This window comes from Lutjanus erythropterus, chromosome 17, assembly GCF_056507025.1.
Source record: "Lutjanus erythropterus isolate fLutEry1 chromosome 17, fLutEry1.hap2, whole genome shotgun sequence".
NCBI classification, from domain to species: domain Eukaryota; kingdom Metazoa; phylum Chordata; class Actinopteri; order Lutjaniformes; family Lutjanidae; genus Lutjanus; species Lutjanus erythropterus.
In genome coordinates, this window is record NC_139333.1 from 22,410,243 (window position 1) to 22,427,251 (window position 17,009).

The 17,009-nt window shown below is 39.9% G+C and overlaps 1 protein-coding gene across 2 annotated transcripts; it reads right to left on the minus strand.

Annotated features, from left to right (window-relative positions):
• Nucleotides 1-172: 172 nt before the first annotated feature.
• Nucleotides 173-10,463, minus strand: myoz1b (myozenin 1b). 2 transcript variants are annotated; one of them, XM_084741315.1, is made up of 6 exons: nt 10,288-10,463; nt 6,037-6,120; nt 2,177-2,343; nt 2,032-2,098; nt 1,736-1,922; nt 173-802 (listed from the first exon to the last, which is right to left on the minus strand). In XM_084741315.1, exons 2-6 carry the CDS (start codon nt 6,116-6,118, stop codon nt 571-573), a joined length of 735 nt encoding a protein of 244 aa, XP_084597441.1. In that variant the 5' UTR covers nt 6,119-6,120; nt 10,288-10,463; the 3' UTR covers nt 173-570. The 2 variants fall into 2 exon arrangements, with proteins under 2 accessions (XP_084597441.1, XP_084597440.1); XM_084741314.1 differs by having other exon boundaries at nt 2,032-2,101; nt 10,288-10,461.
• Between the last annotated feature and the right edge of the window lie 6,546 nt (nt 10,464-17,009).

Consider the following 17,009-nt stretch of genomic DNA (forward strand, 5'->3'; position numbering starts at 1 on the left):
TGGCTTATGTGTAATCATGTCGTTTAAGTGTGGAACTGTGGTCATATATGGACGATGTACCAAGGATGGGCCACATCCTAATACGAGCTAAAAAGTGCACCTTGAGTTGAAGTTTATTTAATAGTTCTCCAGGACTAGAACATGTAGTGTCAACATGATAAGCAGACAGTCGTTCTGTAAAGGGGAACTTTATTGCATAAATACATTGTTTTAAGAGTGCAGAGTGCTTTTCTACATCTATTCACACAGGTCTCGCATTAGCTCACAGTATTGCAAAATTATAGTAAGACTCCATCAATAATAAGATAAGAAGGCACACAAGAGACCAGGGGAGATACTCATTTTAAAATCCTTTTTCTTCTTTTCCATGTAATTAAAGTTTCACCATGTGTTCACGGGAGCCTCAGCAGTTCTAACAGTGTTTATGTTGTCAGTGTACACGGAGTGAATTATGAACTGTGTCTAAACCTCTCGTGTATACACTTGTGAGGGTGTCAGTGTGTGTTTATGAGTTCCAGTGTGTGTTTCAGGCTACATGTCCTGTAGATTTGCTTGTGTGTGCATGCGTGTTCACAGGTCATCTGTCTCTCCGTCGAAGGGGATGTTGTCCAGGTCCATGTGGATGTGTGAGTTCTCTTCACTGCAGACCCAGCCGATGGGCGTGCGGTTGAATGAGGGGCGTGAGCGGATGTCGGCCTGCAGGCTGGGCAGAGGCTCCGGCTCCTCGGCAGCGTTGAGCTCTGGGAGTTCGAAGGTGAGCATCTTGGGCATCTTGTCGAAGCCGCCATATGGCAGCGCCGTCCTGGGGAGAAGAGAGGGAGAAACAGGAAGCTGAGGAGAGACAAGGTAACACCAGAATAAATGTGTCTGGTGTTGTGCAATGCAGCGCAATAACTTTCCACAAGATAAAGACTAACATACTTGTTTGCTCAAATATGTCTCGCAATAATTTCCCTTGTTAAACACTGTTTGTTGGTTGCATGGATGAATTGCTGAACGGGCGTACCAGCTCTGTAAGAAGCAACTGTTAACATTTCTGTTGGAAAAACAATCAAACAAGTATACAAAACTGCCCCAACCACAAATTACCACACAAATTAACCAAGAGAAAGAGACAAAAACTACAGAGATCTAAGACAATCGATAATAGATGCAAAGATACAAAATGATCACAGACATCAGCCACAAAGGTATATGGAAAAAGACCACAAAGAGAGTGAAATGCATAAAAAGAAGGTTAAAAAAAACACACACAGGGACAGAAAATGACAACCAGCAACAAACACAAGATGACAAAGCTGCAAAATGACTACAAAAATATGCAAAATGACCACAAAGAAACAACTACGAAGAGATGAAACATTATCACAGGGGACACAAAATGACCACAAAGAGATACGAAACAGCTACAGAGATGAAAAATTATCACAGAGACACAAACTGACCGCAAAGAAACACAAAATGACTATAAAGATCTGTCAAAGGACGTCAAAGAGACACAAAACAACAACAGATACAAAACAACTACAAAGAGACACACAGTGACTACAAAGAGCATCTTATCATCATTTCTTTGACACTCTGAGGTATACCAGTGCATTTCTAAATATCAGTGATGCGGTACAGCATGTGAAATCTGTATCAGCGCAGAGTGAGAAACACAGCCGGGACGGTTGTCATAGTAATGTGGGTTACTGAAAAAAAAAAACTATTGACAGACTAATTCAGTGTGTACCTGTTGAAGCTCTTGTACAGAGGCAACTCCGGGTGAATCTGGATGGGTCCCGGCATGCAGGCCCTCATGGTGGCCGTCAGCTCCTCGTTGCCCTTCATGGCCCGTTCCCATGGCGATACGTAGGTGCGTACATAGTGCTCCTTCCTCTCCTTCTCCTCCTCCTCCTCATCCACTGGCTTCTCCACCACTGAGAAACAGGGGAGATAAAGGGGGCAAGACCAGGGAGATTAAACGCAAAATCTTAACAGAAAGAAAGTATCCTCAACACTAAAAAACGGACACAAAATATAACCTACCTTCTTCCTTTGGCATCTCAGGCTTTGGTGGAATAGGTGGAGGGGACATCAGCAGGTTCTGGAGGTTCTGCTACAAGACACAAGAGGAAGATATACTTATATAAATGCACAAAACATACCCAAAGGTTCTCTTCTTGATTCTTACCGCGTTCTCGTTGGTTACAATGAACTTCTCAACTCTCTGCTGCCTCTTCTTGAACATTTTGGAGCCCTTGTTATTGAGCAGGGAGAGCTCCTCCAGCATCACGTCCTTGGGCGTCTTGATCTTGGTGCCCAGGTCGAGCTCGGTGGCCTCGGGGTCTGACTCATCATCTGACAGGAAGGGGAGGAGGACAAAATGATGGGACTAAATATGGAATTGAAGGTGGGTGTATGCAGAGGAAAAGTAGAAAAGTATTTCCCCTCCTAAGTCCCGTCTTTTTGCTCTGTGCTCCAGTGACAGTTAAGCAAGCCTGGTACCTCAGTCAACTTTCTCCTTTCCTGTTTCCTGTACTTAGATATGATATGTGCCTGATTTGCCTATTAAAAAGAAAACCAACTTTTGAAAATGGTTAAAAATATATTCTATGTTACATACTGACCGCAGTTTTAATGTCATGCTCACCTCAGACATGGGCCAAAGAATGAGTGATGTCTTTTTAGTGTAAAGGTTTCTTTGATTTGAGTTAAATGAGAAGATTGATTCCTGTCATTTCTTAGCTTAGCTTAGCTTAACATAAAGCAGCTTTCCTGGCTCTGTCCAAAGGTTAAAACCTCCAAACTATGCTAAGCTAAGCTAACTGTCCTCTGGCTGTAACTTTATACTTAACAGACGACTATTAGAGTGAAAATAAGTGTCTCTGCTACCTCACTGTACGAAACAAAATAGGCATCAAACTATTCTTTTAAAGAATATGCATATGTTAACATTAAAAGACATTTTTTAAAACATTTTTTCATGAACTACTGCACTTATTTGAATGAAAGAAATCTGGCTCATGTATCCCATAACATTTTTTAAGTGTTTTTTGTTATTAAAACCTTGGCTGAGGTGGTATACACTCTCTGAAATGTGCTCTCTCTTATCTGCAAAATCCATTTGGCAAATTAAAAAGGTGGGCTACCGTCCACTACATGTCTGATATTAAATAAGGGATGTATATGACTGTAAAGGGCATATTTTTATCGTCTGGCTTCCATACTGTCCTTGTTGTGATGAATTACAGTCGAAACCTGTTGTACGGTCTTGAAGGATGTGTGTATGTGAAACCAGGGGAGTTGTAGGGGTTACTAGGCCAAAGCAATATGGAAGGAAAGGCCACTGGGGAATGCCACGGCAGGTTTTCTGGTAGGACTGTTTATGGAGGGAAATCCTTATAACACGCTCCCTTCTCCTCTCACGGTGATGGAGAGATCTGATGGATTTTACTGCTGCACAGAGCTCCTCATAAAACACTCTCCTCATCCACCACATACACTCTGATATCACTCATAACACCTGGAGTCCAGCCATAAACCAACACACACACACACACACTCGCACGAACACATCTATAAAGCAGGGAGTTGGCATTGCAATGCTGCAGAGAGCTGTTAGCAGTACCTCGTAAATCAGACTTGTGCAAGTGGGTGTGTGTTGAGTGTGTGTGTGTGAGAGAGAGAGAATAATTGAGGCTGCTGAGCAGAGCGAACTCTCCCATGGGGATATTGATTAGAGCGTTAATTCAGAAGAATGTGAAACCGGAGTTGGCTGCTGACTGGGAAGAAATTGGACAGAGTGACAGAGGCAGGGGGTGGACAGACAGACAACACAGAGAGGGACAGAGGCATGGGACACACAGCAGGGATGATGGATAGATGAGTGGGCATTAACTGGAGCAAAATAGGGGATAAGCAGGATAAGCTCCTGAATGACTGACTGACCGAAAAACAAACTGGTGGAAAGATACAGATGTGGCTGCAGATGTGACAGCAGAAGGAGTGGTAAAACAGGAAAGGACAGAAACGGGGAAAAGACATCAACAGATGACAGATAGAAGTAGAGACACTCAGAGCATGCTCAGATTACAGGTTGCATGCTCAGGATGGGCAGATAATACATTGTGGTTGGTTTATAAAACTGATACATTATGCAACCAATAAACGAGCGTTTAAAAGACAACTTACAACAAAAATAAGAGTCAACAGCAAAGCTGCCAGCTCTGTGTGGCTCTACTTACGCTGCCTTTCACACCATGGTACGGCTCTACTCTGCTTGATGTTTCCCTTTCTAATAGTACCTTGTACTTTTTTTGGTATCACCTCGGTTGAGGTTCCAAGCAAGCTACGATACTGAAAGGCGACATGGAAACACTGCAGATCTCTGATTAGGGCACGCAACCCAGTACATCTTGATCTCTTTTTTTTTATTCACTCAAAAATGGCGGCTTGCAAAGGAAGGGAAAGAGGAAAACGTGAGCAGTGAAGTTGTGAAGCTAGCAGTAAATGAACAGTGTTGGCTACACTTTGTCAGTGAATAAAGGCTGCAGCTTCTCAAGACCAAAGCCCCCAAAGTAGAGGTACCAAACGAGAGTAGAGCCAAATTAAGTCGAGTTGCGCAATGTAGTGGAAATACAGCTTTAGGCACATCAGTGCATTTGAGCTAAATGCTAACATGCTCACAATGACAATGCTAACATGCTGATGTTCGCCAACTTAGTTTACCATGTGAGCATGCTAACATTTGCTAATTAGCACCAGGGATGTATTATACACAGGATACTGGAGACAAAGATGGTGCCCATTCAGTACAATGAGAGTTGCTCAACTGGCACAAAAAGTTTTCTAGTTTCCAGGTTTACTTTCTGGGTATGCAGCACACTGCACAGTAGCGTTTTTCCTGCTGCTCCATAGCTTAAAAAATTCATGATAGCCAAGATCCATAACTGACCTTGTTTGCAGTTTGACGTGTCCTGTCAACAGTTTTACAGACGTTTCTTTTATAATGGTGGCCCTAAACACAAAGAACAGCTGAGGCTGTAATAAAGGGAAGGTAATTAGTTTTGCAAGTATTTAGTCATAGATGCAAAGTAGTAGTAGCCCATATGCCTCTAGTGTGACTAAAATATTGATATCATATTGTTGTTTCAACCTCCTAAATTCCTCCAAAGTTTCTTGGATTTTTGTCAACATTTTGGGTATTTTTGGAAGTTTTTTTTTTTTTTTTAACTTTTGCTGGTGCTTAAATAAAAACTCCAAGAAGAGCAAAATAAATAGATAAATAAATAAAGACAGACTAGGTTCTTAGCATGAACAGTTTTGCCAACGTAGCTGCAGAAAGCAAAGAGCCTGGGTATTATCCCAGAAAATAAGTGTGACATAAATACATCACACTAATCATTACTTAACGCCATAGATGTCAAGATGTTACTCAGATAACAAACTATATAAATACATTTTGCTTGTGTTGATTTAATGCCAAGGTGTGAACTTATTCCCGCATTTTGCAAGTTGCACTGATTCCACATCAAATATAGCAGGAACTGAATCACTGTCTGGTATTATGTGTTGCCTCAAATGGTGACAGATTTGTGGCTTCTCTAGTACCTGATAATGACCCACAGCCCTGCAGGAGATGCCACATGCATGTTAGATATTGTGTTACTACTCGGAAGAAGTGTCTGCATGTGTATGTGTGTGTGTGTGTGTGTGTGTGCGTGTGTGTGCGTGTGTGTTCTTATTTAATTGTAGTATCATAAGACCACATACAACGATATACACCCACACAGTTCAATTTACACCCTCACAGACTTTGCAGATAGCAGATATCAAACACCACAGAGCAAAACTTACAAATGGATTTGACATTTACCGGTCTGGATAATCAGATCACACGGGAGATAGAGGAAGGTCTTTAAAGAATGTGGGTGGAAATAACCGGCAAAATGTTTCTTGTTTAGATGTCGTGTGTGAATATGCGATCACACATGTGTGTGTGTGTGTGTGTGTGTGTGTGTGTGTGTGTGTGTGTGTGTGTGTGTGTGTTACCATTCTGGGAGATGTTGGACAGGTCAGTGATGATCTTGTTGGCCTTCCTCTTGTTAGAGGGGGCAGCAGTTGGGAGAGGCATGGCTAAAGAACAAAACAATAAATGAAATCATCGTCAACTCTTTTGCTGGTTTTCAGACAAAGAACAGCAGCTACTTTACACAGAAAGAAAAATACACATACACAGTCCAAACAGAGAAATATTCAGGGTCTCAGGGTCTTTATGGAGTTTTCTAGGGATAAAAAAAATCAACTTCCAAGATCAAAAATTAGCTTTCACACTCAGAAATAGAGTAGAAATAGAACAGAAATAAGTTTCAAGTAAAGTTTTGATTTGTTTCAGTCAATTTTATTATATAATGTAAAAGGTTTCACTTGTTGTGAAAAGACCTGAGAATTATCACCTTAAGCTCCCCCTCTGTTTTACAGAGCATTTCAGCATCTTTCAGCTCACTGTTTTTGGTTTCACAGCTACAGTGTTAGTGTTTAATTTAGTCTCACTGCTCTGATTAACCATCCAGCTGTAGCAGGCTGCTGCTTTTGTCAAAAAAAAGCTCTGATTAAGTTAGTACTGCGGTGGGGGACGTAGTGGTTATATTGGTGGTTGGCTCCACAGGTTATCCAGTATTAAAGTATATGTGTCTTAGGCCTTTATATCTTTATATTTATATTATATTATGTAATGTTGTCAGAGAATATGCAATATGTTGCTGTGTTTTTTTTAATAACAGTTATTAATTCATTAATCAGTTAATTAATTGTTAATCTTACCAGTGATTGATTCAGGAAAGGACTTACAAATTCAACCCTAGAAGCTACAGAGCCAGATATCTCCCTTAGGAGCTGGTGGAGACCAAAACCAGAGCTAAAAGTAGAGTGATTATTGGATTTGCAGCTGTCAGGTGACCAGTAACGTGACTCCAGATGAACGTTGCTTCATATCTGCCGGCTGGAGGTGTAAAAGACAACCATTTGTCGACACATTCTGAAAACAGCTTTATGAGGTGATGATATTATATGTTGTGTTTGCAGGAAACTGTCATCACAAGAAGAACCACAGCATCAGTCATTTCAGCAGGAGCCCCAAAAAACAGCATATTATGTTTATCTTCAGATGATTTTGGAATTGACAGGATGAAAGGAAAAGCAAAGGACATTGGTTTTTTTTTGTTTTTTCATGATGACCAGGGTCAATTCCTAACCTTAAAATGGCTACAAGCAGCAGTTTGAGGGCAAACCTATGGCCCCGACTGTGGCTCTGAAATATCAGTAACGTACTGATTTATCTGTGGCGCTGTCTGTGGTGCTGAAGTTGCAGATTTGAAATTGTGACTTTTTCTCTCAGTCACACTCTTCTGTTAGTCTCATCTTGCATCTACAACAGTATTCTCCAAACTATACTGAATTGATAGAGCTGTTTATGAGTCAAACTAATAAATCGCCTTCTGGCTGCAAGGAACTTTCATGTTGTGTTGATTTTTGAGGCTCCTCACATCAACAAAGTAGTCATGCAATGCAAATAACTTTTGCCTAATCCTAACCAAGTTGTTCTTGTGCCTAACCTAACCAAACCTTGACCATCACACTGTCATGTCATAAAACAGTAATTTGCAGTGGTTTTTGAAGGCTCAGACAAATGACATCTTCGTGCCAGATCAGAAAAAGTTTCTATTAGATAGAGGGCAGTTACAAATGACAGATTTTGTTGTTCAATTTAGAGGGTTTGTTCTTATACAGCTTGTTGCACTGCCCCTGAGTGGCCAAAAAAAAAAAATTAGCAGACATCAGCAGTGGATTTCTTGCTTTATGCTGTCCTGAAATCCAGAGTGAGACCATTAAAAGGGTTGGGCCCAAGACTGAAGAAGCCAGCTTTCCTCTGGGGCTTTTTGAAACTTTTTGGTAGACTAATCAGCAGTAAATACACCACCATGTGTCTCTCAGGGGCCCGGCAGGGAGCATGACAAATATAGCAACAAGACACTGACAGGGTGGTGAAATATGATACAACAAAAGTGTTAAACATTTCCATAAATATTTCAGTAGAAAGTCTAAATTATTTGCAACATCCATTTGTGCATCATGAAGCTGCACATCACGTTTTAAATTCTAGCAAGTTCCAGCAGAACCTCGCTGGGTTCCATAATTAAGTTAAGCACACTTTAAACATCATGTATAGTCCCCCCGCGTACCCTTGAGGACACTAATTCCCAGCGGCAGCTCCCATCTCTCTTGACTAACCACTCAGATGGGGGCCGGCAGCATGTCGCTGTCTATTGCACAGGTCGAAAGCAATTATGTAAGGCTGGAGGTGAGTCCCAGTACAAGAGAAAAAGCTGCAGGGCCCGTCTACAGGGAGACAGTTAATGTAATTGCTTTTCATCCGCTGTAATTGAAGCTCATTTCCTAGCCTGGGATTCAGTTCTGTGCAAGCTATTTTTATGAACACATGTTCTATACCAGACTGTCACCAGCACACGACATACATACGAGTGCACCAACACACACACACACACACACACACACACACACACACACACACACACACACACACACACACAAATTTGCACTCAAATAGATTCTCTACTGTGATTAATGTGAGCCTGTGGATTAAAAACTGGAGATTACAGGTGTTGAAATGCAACATGGAGACTGTGCTGACGATGACTAAAGGGACAGCATGAAGGGCAGAGAAAGAAGTTAGGCTTCAGGACTTTCTGTCAGAAAGCCCTTCCTAGTAGAAATCTTGCTGTCAGATTTTTTGCTGTGTGGAATCTTTCTGTCCAAAAGCCCTTTCTGTCAGAAATCTTTCTGTGAGAAACCTAATTGCCAGACATCTTACTGTCAGATTTTTTTTCTGTAGGAAATCTTTCTGTCTGAAAGACTTTCTGTCAGAAATCTTTCTGTCTGAATTTTTTTTTTCTTTTTTTATGGGAAATCATTCTGCCTGAAAGGCCTTTCTGTCAGAAATCATTCTGTCCAGCAGCTGTTTTTTTTTTTCAGATATCTTTCTGCCAGAAAATTTTCTGTCAGAAATCTTTCAGTTCAAAATTTATAAAAATAAAAAAAAAAATTTTTTTAAATTCTGTTTCTTTTTTTTGCAGGCAGCAGGGTTTATTCTTTTCTTTTCTTTTTTTTTTTACTCCTTAACACCTTACTCTTTACTTAATATTGGTATCGCTCTTGGGTCCAAAATCCAGTATTGGTTGTCCTCTAATAAAGAGCAACTAATAAAGTCCACATCAGGTTGTGGTGGATGAAAGGATTACAGGATTTTCACCCAGGAGACTGGGACTGGTTTCTGTGTGAAGCTTATTGTTGACCTATTATTTTATATTGTAGTTGACTTATTATCTTCAGTTTTTATTATTATTATTATTATTATTATTATTATTATTATTATTATTATTATTATTATTATTATTATTATTTTATGTTTTCTCTTCAGGTAGGTTTAGACAACAAAAGTACTTGGAAAAGTTTTTTTGGAAAAGATCATGCTTTGGGTTGAAATCAACCATTAAATATGTATCAGAACCCCCTTTCTGGCAGAAAGATTTGAAGGCTAACTTCTCTGGGGCCTGGGTCCTGTTACTGCCTCTGTGAGTGAAGAGGTGCTGCTGTCCCCCACAGCCAGCCTGTTTTAGATCCAGATAAATCTCACGGGGACAGCTGGGGAGGAAGGGCATCAGTAAGCACATTCCCAAACGCACACATACATCCATACCCCACGGACTAAAAACTCCACCGCAGAAGGCCACATTCCTCACCTACCACAGTGTTAGGTAAGAGCTGCTGGAGGAAGAGGAGGGACTCATCCACCACCTGGCTCTCACGATTCAGAACTGGTTTAATTGATATGTTAATTATTTTTAATTAACTTTGCTAATGAAACTTGATATTTGTGATGTCAAACTATGCATGAGTTGAAGATTTCGTGAGCAAACACTGATTATTAACAAAACAATCAATTAGACCTGTATGATATGAAGCTGCTTCTGATTCACTCATTAATTAATTGATCCAGTTACAGGAGCCTCCACAGGCCACAGATATGGACTTCCCCCGCAGCCACAATCTGCTGACCACAGCAGTCAGTTGAACTGTAACCGTTTCCTCATACTCAAAGAGGACCCACAATTATTTGACAACTCACTGACCATCAGCCCCAGATAATCCACAAACACTCAAGGCACGTGTCAGAGACAGTTCTCTGAGTTTTATCAATGCGTTTCACTCCTCCAGCGTCCTTACCTAAGACCCAGGTATCCACAGGAAGACACAGGTCCCAGAAGGTCCCAGAACAGGTGTGGGTCACAGGACGAGGAATATAGATTCCCAGGTAGATTTGTGTCCCAGAGCTTGTATTGTACTGCCTGCCCTCCTCTTCGTCCCAGAGAGAGTGAAACCTTATCAGCAGGGCTGCTTCAGTGCTATGGACCTGTGCTGGGGGTGGGTGGGAAGGGAGGGTGGGGTGAATTGAGTAGGGGGTAAAGAGGGAGGGTGGGTGTGGTGTTTTGAGTTTATGAGGTTGTTAAGATGAGTGATAATATGAAACTGATAATGATTTTTTTCAATCTATAAACATAAACCATCACTTTAACCTGTATACACTGCAGGTGTGTCATATTTCCTTTTCCAGAGGTGTTTGAAAATCAAGAAATATTTAATGTGCTGCATTCAAGATTTTGCATGCATTACATATATATGTAGAATTAAGATTCATTAGGGTCCATAATCCCAAGAGGGTCTTCAGAGTTACTGTGGGGGGGGGGGGGGGGTGCTTCACAAAGGCAGCAAATAACACAGACAGGTTTGAAAGTCAGATAACAGGTGAAACAGATAAAATAAAATAGTACAGCACAAAATAGGAAAGTAAAAACATTTAAAGAAATAAAACAGTGCAAAAGAATTCAAACACAGATAAAATCAGGAAAGGCTCTCTGATAAAAGTATGTTTTAAGAAGAGACTTAAAGACTTAAAGGAGATCACTGACTCGGCTGACTTAATTTCCTCGGGCAGATTGTTCCATAGCCTTGGGGCCCTGACTGAAAAGGCCCTGTACCCTTTAGTTTTCAGCCGGGACGGTGGAACAGACAAAAGACCTCTGCCCGAGGATCACAAAGTACGTCCTGGAGTGTAAGGCACTAACAGGTCAGTGACATATGAGGGAGCGAGGCCATATTCTGCTCTGTCTTTGCCAATCAACGATCAGTTTTGTTATACAGAAAAACATTAAAGACGTAGGGGTCCTTTCGTTAACTTTATTTTGCTGTTTTGGTACTGTTGGACCAAACTCCATTCTAATATCAGGTGTTTTATGGCAAGGACATATGTTTTTACTATATAAAAATGTTTCACTATCACTAAGACTCCTTTTTGATTCACTTTAATCTACAGACATAATCTGTTTCTGTGGTTTTGGACTTGATTCCCTGGTTTGTGAATTTTCACGTTCTCCCAGGCTGCTTTCTTTGCTGTTTCGGACTTCTTACCTGTGTTTGATCTCTAGGACCGACATTAAAGACTTTGTGAATTTTGAACTCAACCTTGCCTCAGTGCGTATCTCTGAATCCGAGTCTTTGTTCCTTTGAGAGTTGTGACAGTGACAGGGATTTGGTCGTTATTTGTGTGACAGTTCATTTTAAAAGTACAATTACATCTCTGTACACCAATTACACCTATATACACGTGCAACTGAACAGGCATCAGGGATGACACGAGAAAATCAAAGGACGTGATCCTTGTTGTAGTTTGACGTTGAGGTCTGAGAGTTTGTGCATGGAGATAATGGAGTGCAGCATATAAAAGCACAACAACAAAAAAAAAAAAAAAAAACAAATATACAGAAAATATTGACATTAGATATTAACAGGCATTATTTTAATCACTTGCTCTTATACTAAAACTGGTCCATTAACTAAGCTACATATAATCCTGCCTACACAACTTTCTTTATGTTATCTAAAATCCAGTGTTTCAGTGTTGCTTTAACTGTGACCAGGTTTGTAGCCTCTTTAATGGTATCAGGAACCTTATTCAGATAAGGCACCCAAGTATCTGAAAGAACTTATTCTTACTGGCGTCAGATTTGCTTAACTGGACCTGGTGTTGCGCCTGAGAGCCTGAGACCTGCGGGAAAACGTTTAATAAGTTGTTTGGAGCTACAACATTTACAGTCTAATGAACCAGGGAACTATTTAGTGAACTCTGCAGAACAAAATCAACTCTTCATACACACACATTTTTGATAACCATGAAAAACTTAAGTTTTATCAAGCATGGTTGTTCCTTTTGCACGCAAGCACCAGAGGTGTTGAGATGTTGACTGACTGTGCAAACCTCACTTAAACAGGGGGTGTAGAGTTCACCTCCTCAGGGAAGTTGTTAAAGCAGTTTAGGTGTCTTGTTTGCAAAGATCACCTTTGGTCTTCAGCCCAGACATTGATGCTGGATGCTGGTGAAATGATAAGAATCAGTTGGATTATTTTAGTGAATTCCTCCGGCTTGTAAACCCCTGAACCATTCGCTCCAGCGCTTACATTCACAGGGGAACAGGGGCTTTTAATAACACGCCAAACAACACAAGAGGGAAGAAAGTATTTTTACAGCAGTTACTGTATTCCTCTGTCACTCTGTTTTTTGTGCCTAAGGGCATTTATGCTTTTGTTGATGCTTTTGTTTTTCTCCTCCTCTCATGGTCTCTTTACGCATCCTCCTCCAACTGACAGACCTTTGGTGATTTGTGACTTCAGGCCTCGTTTGTTCCTGACAGCAGCAGTTATACCTGTACCATCATGTCACTGTTCCTCGTCAGTCCTCGATTCAACCAGCAGCTTTTGTAAGTCACTGTCGGATTGTCGACTTAAATGCACATGTGCACTTGTGGTAAAAGGCTGTATAATTCTCTGCTGTGTCGTTTTGAGTTTTGCATGCTAACATTTGCTATTTAGCACTGCTTGTGCATAGCATAATGGGATGATTAAGGGTTCAGTGCTAGAGATCGATGGACGGAAACTTTTCGAGATCAAAACGCTTGTTCTTTAGCTGCTTCGGCTCTTTCATTTTCATCTGTGTGTTCCAGTTTTTGAATGGAATCAAGAGCATCTGTTTAACCAGAACCACGTAAAAATAATCCAACTATGGTCTTAGTGGTCTGAGTGAAAAAAACGAGAGCTGTAAAGATACATCTTCTCTGTATTAGGGTATAACTGAAATCTTTGTATGTTTGCCATTTAGCACTAAAACACTGTGACTTGACCTGGAAAAATGTAAGCACTCATTAAGTCATGTAGGTCATATATAGAGGCATCAATATTAACTTGAGACTGTTTCAAAACCAGTAAAAAAAAAAAAAAAAGACTCCTTGTGGGGGCTTTAATCTGGTTTCCAATTAAAGTTTCTATAATTCATTATGAGGGGAACATGAATATTTCACTCAAAATTACTACCTCATGGTGAGGCCAGAGGAAAAGTCAGGGGATCAGCAAATCAATGATTCATCATCGAGGAACCATGAATGTCTCTACAATTTCTTGTACTAGTCCAGCAAATAGATGTTGAGATACTCATAAGTGATGACTTTGATATGTGGTGATACTTGAAGAACCAGATGATCACTGGAACATTAATGTCTGTAAAAAAAAAAAAAATCATCCGTGAAATAGCTGTTGAGATATTTTAGTCTGGAAAAAGGTGGTTTATGAACTGAGCAACATAGCAGCAGAGCCATGCCACTAGCACAGATAAAATTACCCATGCAGCATTGTTGTCCTGAAATTGAACAGGCCAGGTGGCCTTGATACAGATGAGTGTGTAGCTGGGTTATAAATCCATCACAGAATCTTACCCCCAGTTCGAAGGTTTATTACCAAACTGGTTGGAGAAATTACCTTTCTAATAATGTGTTTTAAGCCAAACAGACTGGTCGAAGGCATAGTTTGGATTTTTTTTTTATTTCTATTTTTTATTTAAATGGGGTTGTATGCAGTACTTACACATAGTTAGTGTATTACTTATAATAGATGATGGTCTGTTTTAGAAGCAACAGGAGTGATTTAAGCCTAATATTGCTCTCTCACACTCCACCAAACTCCATTGGAAAAATCAGTCATTTTACCCTGCAGAACACAGGAGTTGCTGGTCTACCGCTGCCTTTATCTATTAGTTTACTTATGTAATAGCTTGACTTTGATGATTCTGAACTAACCCTTTAAAACACAGAAGTCACACAATAACATAAACAAACTAACCGATCAAGGCAAGGCTTCAAGCAGCTCCCATGTTCTGTGAGGCAAAATTACTGTTTTTTTCCAATGGAGTCTGGTTGCTTTGGAGGGAATGATTATGGCAGTGTATTGCTTAGCTTCCTACACTGGGACTCCTGCTGTTTCCCCAAACTGGGGTTGTGCCAACCCCACATCTGCTGAAGGTAATACACTGACTATCAAAAGGTACCTGATACAAGCCTGCTTAAAAAAAAAATTGGAACTATCCCTTTAATAATGAATTAGAACAGACACACACACAAAAATATTTACAACATAACAACCCTCAGATGATTGATCTCCATGAGAGCGAGAATGTCCATTACTCGTCCATCATGTGACCTGCCCCTAAACCCTGACCCTTGACCCCAAAACACTCGACTCTGTTGAGCCAGAGAAGCGGCATGTGGAGCAAAGAGCCTGCTTGGCAGAGCAGCGGGTGGAGACAGGATGTTCGAGGTAGCTCTTCCCCCTCCACTCTCAATCACATTGTAAAAAAGCCATCAGAATTAAGAGTTTAGCACCGGGCCAAATAGCTGGAGATTAACGGCTCCAAAAATAGGTGAAATGGGCTGTGTGTGTGTGTATGTGTGTGTGTGTGTGTGTGTGCAACTGAGTGTGAGAAGTATTAACAGAGAGCAGTAGAGAGATGGAAAGAGGGAGAATTGTAGAACTAATTTGGTAATTTGGCCAAGAGTTAAAAGAGCCACTCCAGTCATCACTATAAGTGCAGTTGCAGCTTTTATATATTTCTAAAATCCAGTGACCTAGTTTGTATAAAAGTGAATATGCGGCACACTGCAGGGATTTGTGTATGTGTGTGTGTGTGTGTGTGTTACCTTCCACTAGCACAGCAGCTAAGCTTACCAGTAGACCTGAACAGGACTAAAGTTAGCGGCTAAAGTTAGCCCACGTCTGTCACCTGATCCCAGTCAAGGGTCAGAGGTTAGATCCCTTTCTGTGTCCGTGGTTGGGTTTCACAGCGCCGAGGCCATCAGGTGGCTGCCATTAAACTGCTCCGAAATGTAGGCCAACAAACCTACAAGGACGCTCTTCAACTGCAATGATCAGATATTTATGGAAGCCCATTTCCACCAGTAAAAGAAATAAAAATAGTTCCGTGTTAAGTCATAATCATGAGACAAAAAGTCATAATTATAAGATTAAATGTAGGATTTTTTTTTCTGATAATTATAACTTTTATCTCATAATTATGACTTTTTATCTCATAATTTTGGCTATTTCATCTCATGATTGCTACTTTTTAATCTCATAATTATTACTCTTTATCTCATGATGACTTTCTATTTCAAAATTATTACTTTTATCTCATAATTTTGATTTTTTCATCTTGTTTATAACTATTTATTGAATGATCATGGCTTTTTATCTCATAAAGTTGCCCTTTTAAGTTTATAATTATGACTTTGAATCTCATAATTATTACTTTTCATATAATCATTTATACTTTACTCTACTTTTAACAATTATTGCTTTTTAACTCATAATTATGACTTTTTATGTCATATTTTGAATTTTTTAAATCTTACAATTGACTTTTTTATCACATAATTATGACTTTTTATCTCACAATTCCAATTTTTAAACTCATAATTGACTTTTTTTAATCTCATATTTTCACATCCTATCTCATAATTGACTTTTTATGTCAAAATTATGACCTTTTTTTTACCTTACAATTGAGTTTTTATCTGATAATTATGACTTTTAAACTCAGAATTATGGCTTTTTATATCATAATTCAGATTTTTATATCATAATTCAGATTTATTATGACTTGCTCTGGAGATGTTGATTTCTTTTACAGGTGGAAATGGGCTTCCATAGATATTGAATCTAAAACGGAGGAATTAGAAAAAGGATGCATGTGTTCTCTTTCAGTCAAATGACCAATTATACAGTTTGTTTACAGTTAGGATCTATGACATTTACTTTGATATATAAACGGATATAAAAGGGATACCATATTTTTTCTCCTGTTACATTAAACGTTACTCATGTTCTAGCAATGTAGATCTGCAACAAGACAAGGAGCATAAACTGGTGGTGCAACGTGACTGGATGATTAATCCTACAGTGCCTCCATGTGGTGAAAGTTTATAAAAAACATTTTCTTGATGCCTTAATTATTAATTGATAACAAAACTGCCTAAATCCTAAGAGAGCAGTTGAGCTCTTAGATTAGTCAGTAAATGCCTGAAAAAGAAAAAAGCGTGAAAATTGCTGGGAGGAGAAGGAGGAGGTACTGGCGCCCGGTGTGGGAGCGGGTGGTGACGTGGGTGACACAGGAAGAAACAGAGTGACAGCTGATGTGAGTCATGTCTATTTTTATTCAGCCTCTCAGCCTCCGTGGAGAAGAATCACAGCTAAACATACGTGTTACACTGTCGCTCTCCTGTTTCATATCAACAGACGAGAAATCCTGTAAAAGGCTTCCCTTCTTCTTCATGGCAGCTGTGGAAAAACTACAGGAAACAAAAGCACACACACCGCTGCAGAGTGCAACTAAAAAAATACACTCAGTATCATCAAACACAAATACGCAGAGTATGTATAACAGAGGGGGTTACATCAGTATAGATACTTCAGATTCGTTAGTAAGCAACTTTTCTAATATGATACTGTTGGATGCAACAGGTATCATAGGGTGTTTACAGATTGTGAAGTCAAACATTGTCATCAGACGT

Bases quoted from the DNA above. Each gene is read 5' to 3' on its own strand.
- myoz1b (XM_084741314.1), bottom strand. From the start codon at position 6,118: ATGCCTCTCCCAACTGCTGCCCCCTCTAACAAGAGGAAGGCCAACAAG. The intron at 2,344-6,036 runs GTAACACACACA...CCTTCCTGTCAG, and splicing joins GTCCAACATCTCCCAGAATG to ATGATGAGTCAGACCCCGAG. The intron at 1,923-2,031 runs GTAGGTTATATT...CCTGTTTCTCAG, and splicing joins TGAGATGCCAAAGGAAGAAG to TGGTGGAGAAGCCAGTGGAT.